Genomic DNA, 8,320 nt, shown 5'->3' with positions numbered 1-8,320 from the left:
CGAGTCCCCCCGCCCCCTTTTTATCCTTGTAACTGACAGCGCTTCCCGCCAATTCTAACGGCCGCCAGGAACGCGGCGGCCTCGCCCGTGTTGCAAAGCCCCGGCCAATAACTTTGTGGAGGTGTCCCGATTGACGGGGCCCGGCGGCCAATGGCCGTCGAGGGGGCGGGGCCTGGCGCTCCAGGTTTCCTCTCCGGCTCGGCCTCCCCCTCCCCCCCCCGCGGGTTCTTCGCTGCGAAGAAAATGGCGGCGGCGCCGAGCGGAGACGAGGAGAGACTGTGAGTGACCCGAGGCGAGCGGGGGGCGGGCGCGGCGAGCGGGGCCGGGCCGGCGCGGGCGGCGCGCGGGAGCCCCGCGGAGGCCGTTGCCAGGGGCGGGCTGCGCGGCGAGCGGGGCCGCGGGCTCCTTCCCGCTCGCGGCTCTCCTCCCCTTTGCCTCTGCGCGCCCGGGAGGGCCCCGAGTGCGTCACAGCGATCCCCTCCGCCGAGCGAGGGGAGGGGCGACCCCGGCCCCGAGGGGAGGAGGGGGCGGAATTGGCGCGCAGGGCCCGCGCGGGAGGGGCCGGGGCCAGGGGGGACTCCCGCCCGCCGCTCCCTGCTGGTGGCGGCTCTCCGGCGCTGGCCCCTCAGCCTCCCTCCCCAGGACCGTTGCTTGGCCGCCTCTGGCCCCGACCCGGCCTCCCCTGGCGCCTCCGTTCAGGCCAACTCCCCCAGCGGGCCCTTTGCGTGCCAGCTCCTTAGAAGCGCTTGGGATGTTGCCCCCATCTGTGTGTTTGTGCCTACACACACACAGGCACGCACGCACGTCTCCCCTGAAGTGGGTTGCTGTTGTTATCCAAACTGGACTGGGGGGGCCCGAATGCCGTCGCCCTTTGGGTAATGCTGAGGTCCTGCTGCCTCCAGGCCTTTATTTGGGGAGGGGGGGCTCCTTGCTTATGCCAGCTGACTAGTTCCAACGAGTTGTTTTGCACACTTGTCAACATAGGATTGTGCATGGCAACTCTGTAATGTGCTCTTAGGTTTTTCTTGGGTTGCCTTTTTCCATATTGGGGTTCTTCCCGATGTGGTCAGATCGGTTAAATAATGTTGCTCTAGCGCATGTTAGGCTACCCCGTTGATGCTAACTTTCTTGCTTTGTTTGGGTGCTATTATTGCAAATTCTTAGATATCATCTTCTTTTACTGAGCATTTGGTGCATTTGAAACATTTACAAGCTGATATTCGCCTGTACTACAGAGCCTTATCTGTGTTTTGGTCCTGTGGCCATTTATCTTTTCCTATAATGTTTTTAGGCCTAAGTAGTACATAAAACAGGGTATATTTTCTAAATTTTGTTGGTTTTGATGTAAACAGATCCTATGCGTGCTTACCTTGACCAAGTAGCTAAGGCAAAAACATCAAAATCATCTCGCATCTAGCAGGTTGAATGTCCAAATCGATGTTCATCTGGGCTTTTTCAGACATCCCGTAACATCAGAGTTCACTTTGTTGTATTCAAGTCGGATTTCTAATACTGTTCAAGTATTTTTTTTTGCTTCTCCAATTATTCCCTTGCCCAAGTTTAACCAACTGTATTTATATGAGGTGTTGCAGTGGTAAAGTCATGATATTTGTCACTTTCATAGGTGGTATTTCTACGCCTTTGTTTATGAAACTTCAGAAACTTTGCACATGATGTGGCCTTCTAATGAACTTTTAAATTACCTTATGTTACCCTGGAGTCGTTATGTTAGTTTTTTAGCAGTATGGTTTTTTTGTTTCCTTGTATTGCTTCACCTACTCACCTAGATACATCAGTGTATCTGTAGCACTGCAAATATATGTCGTGGAGTCTTGGAATTTATTGCATGACCGTGGTTTCTGTGTGGAACACAAGGCATGACTTGTAATATGGTGCTTGAGTCATTCATCAGATTCTTAAGGATCTCTTCCTTTAAGAATAGACTTCTAGCCAGAAACTTTAAAAGGTGAAAATATTAGTCTTGCGTGCCTGGCACTCATCGTGGGTTAAGGGGGACCATATGTTGAAGTGTGGTAATTTGCAAAGCTGTAATCTCATTTAACGTGGAACCCCTTTTTAGGTCCTAAACTAACTTTTTGATGCAGACACAATTTTCTTACACAGGCACACTGGTTTTCTATAAAGCGTGTCTGGTGAAAATCAAATCGTTGTACAGGAGGTAGAGTTTGCCACTGTTTGCCAACCAAAATGCTGTAAAGTAGTAAGCACGCTTTTGCGTTCCACGGAATTCTTAATTGGGCTGGGCATAAAGTATAAAATATGTACATCTAGTTAGGGACCATAGACTTCACCACTGTTGCCTTACATACTATCTTGTTTTAAATAGGCGCTCCTATGAGCTACCTGTGCTTCATGTTGTTTAATGTCAGCCCTAGAATTATGTACCGTTTCAACGTTTCTTCAACTCTGTGTTGGATTCTTGCTAATGCTATATCTTTGTAAAGTTGTGTTTATTTACCCTATGGCATTGTTTATGGAAATGTCCTTGATATTGATTGTACTAATCTCACACTGTGTAATCCACCTTGAGTCTCATTGAGAAAGGCGGACTATAAATGACATAAATAAAAAAATAAAGTTCTAGGGAACTTGAAAGCTAGCTTGTAGCAGTTTAGTTCCTGGGATTTTTTAAATGGACCAGAATGGCTATTTATAATCTTAGTCTGTTTTGTTTTATTTTGTAGCACCATCCAAACCTGATTAAGTATCGTTATAAACTGTTGTCGCTTTGGCTAAAGTTTGAGTTGCATAGAATGTGCTCTTCATTATGTGGTCAACCATCAAAATCTGTCATTTCTGATTAAGAGTTTTGTTTTTTTCTTGGATTAAACTTCAGTCCCTCTCTTGGTAACCCTTTGACTACACAACTATTTCCTTCTTGCTTCTTAGCTATTAAGTTATTGTAATATTATCTCCCTTTCACTTCGTGTCTGAGCTTTTCATCACAAGTTGAAACCCATCAGTGGCTGAAGGGCACACTCCTTCCAGTTGCTTTCGCTGTTGCTTGCAGCCTTGCTTTACAACATCTGTGAGAAACGCCTTGCCTGAGGCAAGCTTGATTGAGCTCCCTGTGCTACAAATATACAATCCCTGCAGGTACCTCAAGGTGAGGCCAAACCAAGGAATCAGTGGAGGCCATGTCTTTCCACTCATTCTCTGATCACCCCTGATCTGTCTAGAGAACACATGCACACCAATGATTAGTATGGGGAAAGGATGCTCTGAGATGGACCTGTATATAGCTAACACAGCTTAGTGTACTAGCACTGGTCCTGTGCACTCTAGTTCAAAGCCATACACATTTTCTACTCCCAAGGCCGATCCTCTGTCGTAGTTTGAAGAGTCTCATACTGCATTGAGATGTTGGTTACACTAAGTTATTAAATTACTTCCAGTTCTATTGTCTGAATGAACCCTAGAACATTTAGATGTGACCTATATTTTTTATGAATATTGTATTGTGGGATATATTACCAAAGAGCCTGTATTTGTGGGTGTTGGGATTTTACCTTAACCATGCTGGCAGTAAGTAGTAATTGTGCAAAAGTGAATCATACTATCACAATGACAGTAGAGTCAACAATGTAGATCCAGTCTTGTATACCTGTCACTAATCAAACAAATGCTTTGTTTATAGCTGTAGTCTGGATACTTGAGGAGATCTGGATGTGACTTCATCCTACCAATAATTCACGTGTTGCTTGCATAGCAGCTGTAGTTGTGCTAATCTATAACCATGCGAATAATTATATTAGGTTTGTAACAAAAAAGCTAACTATCTGTCCTGTTAGTTCTTTAGTACTTCTACCACTGCAATTGCTTGTGATTTCATTCCCCTCCTTCCCTTTCCCAAGTCAAACATATTGTTCCAGTCTCTTATGGTTCGCTTTTAGGGTTCTTCTGTGAGTTGAAAATGCTGAACAAATATCTTCTGTCTTTTCACTGAGCAAACTGGATTCTTTAAGACACAAATGAGTTTTTCTGTTTGTCAGGCTAAAATGTGTGGTTTTGAGAATATATGAATCTGGATTTGAAATTCAGAAAGTATAGGACGCCCCTGTTTCACATGCATGTCTAGTTAGAAACAAGTTCAAGTATTTGTAGGTGCTGCAAAAACATTAAATGTTCTAAGTTAATATAAATTGCATTCTAGGAAGCAGATAATATAATGTAAGGTAAGCTACATTGTGGTCTTGAGTATACACAGAGTGTAATCCCTCTGACAGGAGTCATTGTGTGTTATTGGGATATTAAACGGAAATGTGTGATAAGTGTTTAAGTGAGAGAATGTATATAGATAATACTTGAATACACTAAGTATTTAATAAGGTAGTTATTGTTACGTTTTTTCCCTCTGGAAGATGTCTAGAGGGGTTCAGGCCAGTGTGAACTTGTGGACACAAGTTCTAAGCTTTTTGAGTCAGAATGTTAGTAAAGTTTTGTACATACAAAGGTTATAGTAAAGGTTTGTACATGCACATATATATGCAGTCAATTTGAAACCGACTTTGGGCGACCCCAGCAAGGGCTTTAAAAGGCAAGTGAGAAGCCGAGATGGCTTGCTGTTGCCTTCGTCTGCTGAGCAATCTCAGTCTTCCCTAGTGGTCTCCCATCCGTGTTCTGATCAGGGTCAACCATGTGTAGCTTCTGAGACTGGCTGAGATCAGGGTATATAGCTCCATGGCAAAGTTGGCCACGCTTGTGGTTGTGAGCCATGCCATTCTGTTTTGTAGACAAATACACCGGAACATTATTTTCCTATGCATGTCCCGGGATGAGCTGTATCAAGAATGCAGAACAAACAGCAATCTGGGCAGAAAGTCTGTTCTAATATCCTTTATTATTTAGATCTTGGATAGTGACTTTTTTTTTACTGAGGATCTGCTTGATAGTTCCAATATATGAGCTGCATGTGAATTTCTCATTTAGTTCCTAGCACTATAGACACCAACAACTCCTTCTAGCAGCCTAATCAGAAGTTCAGCATGACTTGGCGATTGTCTATGTGCTCTCTGGGAACCTGTAGTAGAATTGTAAGCAGAGGACAGAGTTATATTGTGTTTTGTACTGGTCAACTGTCTTGTGAACTTGCTAGATAGTTTTTTGGCAAGCCTCTGTCTCTGTGTCCCATTTCCTCCTTTTGCTGAATGAAGGTAAAATGTTAGAGGGTTATCAGGTAGGTTATTGAAAGAATCTACGTAAAGACATTTAAGCGCTTTGTGGGGGAAAGTTACTGTTTATTATTGGCAGGTCTTGACAATTTACTACATTTCACATAATTGAAATGCATAATTGTGCAAATACATAATTGCTCTGGTAAGAGATTGTGTCATTTATCTATACAACATTTAACCATGGAGTTGGTTTGTTGCCCTAACCCTGGTTAAAATCCCAGTGAAATGATTGTCTCACTTGCCCATCTAAACCCCTGGCTCTGGAGGATGAGAAAAGAAAGTGACTGGTGCTCACTGTGATTTGATTTGGATTTGACTCTAGCCCTATCTCCCTGCAAACATGCTCAGGGTGGATTACAGAGAGTTACAGGTGTCAACAGAGATATACAGAACACTTTAGGCACCCTTAGTTCAAAGCAGGTACAACATAACTGTGATTAATGCAAACCATGGTTTGTAAACCAACTTCAGTCCACAATTTCACATCCTGGTTCATAATCTGGCTGTAACTCTGATTTAGGTATTCCGCAGGCTGCTTAAACAGACTGTGCTTACATAGGGCCATTATGTCAGATCTATAATCAACATGTCAGTCTTAGAGAGAAGGCATGGAAACTGGCATCACATCTGGATTCTTTCATAAATCTCTCCAAGACAGAAATGCTATCCTCCCCCCCCCCCCCCATTATTTCCTCAGCAATTCAGGTAAGAGTAGCCTTGCATCTAGCTACCTGCTTCCCAGGAGTAACTGATTTTTCTAGTTGCAGAGTTTGCCAGTACTATTGCTTCAACTGCCCTTTGATGATAAGAATATGTGGAGTGATGAGTTTGTTTGCTTATTCCTGCACAGTTGTGCATGATAGTACCTCCTGAAAGTAGACCCATTTATTTGTCATAGGTAATGCAAAATGTGCTACTTGTGCTATGCTGTTGAGCAGCAAAAATTTATTGATGGCTGTCTCCTTATCATGGTTTCTCATTCATTAGGCCAAAAATACAGAGCAGCCTTCAGACCCCTTATAAAGTCCTGATGCTTGGGCTCAGATGCTATGCTGTATGAGTGGCGCTGAATAAACAGCAACTTTCTTACTCCACCCTCTCACAACTATCTTGTTTGACATTTGAAATCATGTCACTGTAGATCATGTGACCCCCCCCCCCCCGGGAACACCATAGGGGTCAAAGTGGGGGGCCTGCAGTGACGGGGGGGGGGGAGATTAGAAAAAATTGGCCTCTAATCTTCCATGAGTGGAAGTAACTAGCCCAAATAGAAAGTAAATAGTACAAACTGAAAAGGAAGCTAGGATCCAAGGCTTGCTGTGTATTTAGGAGTATTAGGCTAAATGCATGATTTGAATAGCTTTGTGTATCTATTGCTTTTGCAGCCTGCTCCTTTTTTTCCCTGGGAGCTCAGATAGGTGAGCAGGAATTCTCCCATTTGATCTTGCCCCATGAGCTAGGTTGAGTTCTGAGAGAATAACTGGCTCAGAAGCGTCATGACTGAATGGAGACCTATCCGTAGGTCTAATCCAGCATTCTGACATATTGATTTTTTATTGAAGTAAAAAAAGTCCCAAATGGTGGAGCTGTGGCTTGGCGATAGAGTATCTGCTTTGCACACGGAGGAGCCCAGGTTCAGTCTTTTGTACACCCTGTTAAAAGATTCAGGAAGGACGGGCTTAACAAACTCCCTTCAGATCTAGGAGCCATCCCCAAATCCAGGAGACGTACTCCCCTTGTGACGACAGCACCAGGCCTTGTTCCGTAGTTTAGTGAACGTTTTTCTGGAGATGCTGAAGCGGGTGAGTTGCTTGTTTGCAGGCTGTCCTTCAGCCTAGGAAGATGAGATGGGGACTGAGGGACGGAGTGGGGAGGGACGCCTAGCCTCCTAGCCACTGTGGGGTACCACCCAGTGAGGCTTCTTTCTTGATTTTGCTCTTAATCTAATTTTAATCTATCTTAATCTGTTTTTTATTTGCTAATTAAAAGCTGTGGACTGTAGTGCTTGTGAGAAAGTCCTATTGGGCTTTGTTTGCCCCAGGGTAAACATTTATGTGGTTGGATTGATAAACTGGGGGCGGGGAAAACCTTTCTAAGTTTCCTGTTCGTTGCTTTCTGGCAATTTCCCAGACATGTTAGTATGTTGTTTTTAAAATCTGTTTGCAGTTTGTGTGTTTGTCCCTGTTTTTATTATGTTTAAGAGGTAGATGAGTATTGTTTCAACATGAATGATGCTTTGTAACATAAGATCAGCACCCCCCCCCTTTCAAATTTATGGACAGGTCTGTATTCCAGGCAGCTTACTATCTAAACTTACAATCTAACCAGTGGGATAGATAACAGAGTGAAGGGTTGAAGGAAAACTGGAATGAATAGAAAAGTATGTATGTTGACATGGAATAGGTGGGCGCCACTCCAGTTTAACACACCAGTGTTAGCCAAAGGGGTTTGCTTTGGGTAAATAGCAGCTGAGCCTCAGTGCCTTTTACTCAGAAGTCCTGCTGAGTCTAGTGAGCCTTAACTCCAGAGTAAGGATTACATGAATAGGATTACACTGTCAACCTCACAATGTGTTCATGCTTGAATCCCAATGTTTTCCTGCCTTAAGTCCAGCTCCTGAGCCCAGAAAGTTAATAGAATAATGGAAAAAAAGATTTTTGTCCTCCCGACTGCATATGTATCTACAGATGTTCCCCTTCTGAACCTCAGCCAGCACCTGACAAGCTGTGACTCCGTAAGTGGTCTCCTTCACTGCCTCTCAACCCACCTCTTTTGAAATTACACAGGAGTTCTGTAGCACCTTAAAGATGAACAAAATTGATTTCTGCATGCGTATTTGTGAGTCCGAGCTTCATTCCTAAGGTGCACAGAAGAGTATGTTTAAAGAAGTGGCGTGGTTAAATATCAAGTAAAGGAGGGGTAACCGGCTTCTTCTTGTAGCATCCCCCCCCCCCCCCCGGGGCAACATTCTCTTGTTAATATAAAAGCATCAGCCTTATGGCTGTACAATTCAGTGATGATGAGGACATGAGCTCTGAGTCATGAAAGGCTGGAATAAGTTTTGTTAGTCTTTAAGGTGCCACCAGGCCCCTGTTTTATTTGACTCTTCAGTGCAGCCCAGAAAT

The 8,320-nt window shown here is 44.1% G+C and overlaps 1 protein-coding gene across 1 annotated transcript in view; it reads left to right on the top strand.

Annotated features, from left to right (window-relative positions):
• The first annotated feature begins 230 nt into the window (after positions 1 to 230).
• MECP2 (methyl-CpG binding protein 2) overlaps positions 231 to 8,320 on the top strand; it is a 109,613-nt gene continuing 101,523 nt past the window's right edge. The window contains 1 exon segment of the mRNA XM_055003335.1: positions 231 to 278. Within this exon segment, the coding sequence (XP_054859310.1) occupies positions 244 to 278 (35 nt within the window). The 5' untranslated portion in view covers positions 231 to 243.

Source organism: Eublepharis macularius, chromosome 19, assembly GCF_028583425.1.
Source record: "Eublepharis macularius isolate TG4126 chromosome 19, MPM_Emac_v1.0, whole genome shotgun sequence".
Taxonomy (NCBI): domain Eukaryota; kingdom Metazoa; phylum Chordata; class Lepidosauria; order Squamata; family Eublepharidae; genus Eublepharis; species Eublepharis macularius.
This window is presented reverse-complemented; position numbering and strand designations above follow the sequence as displayed.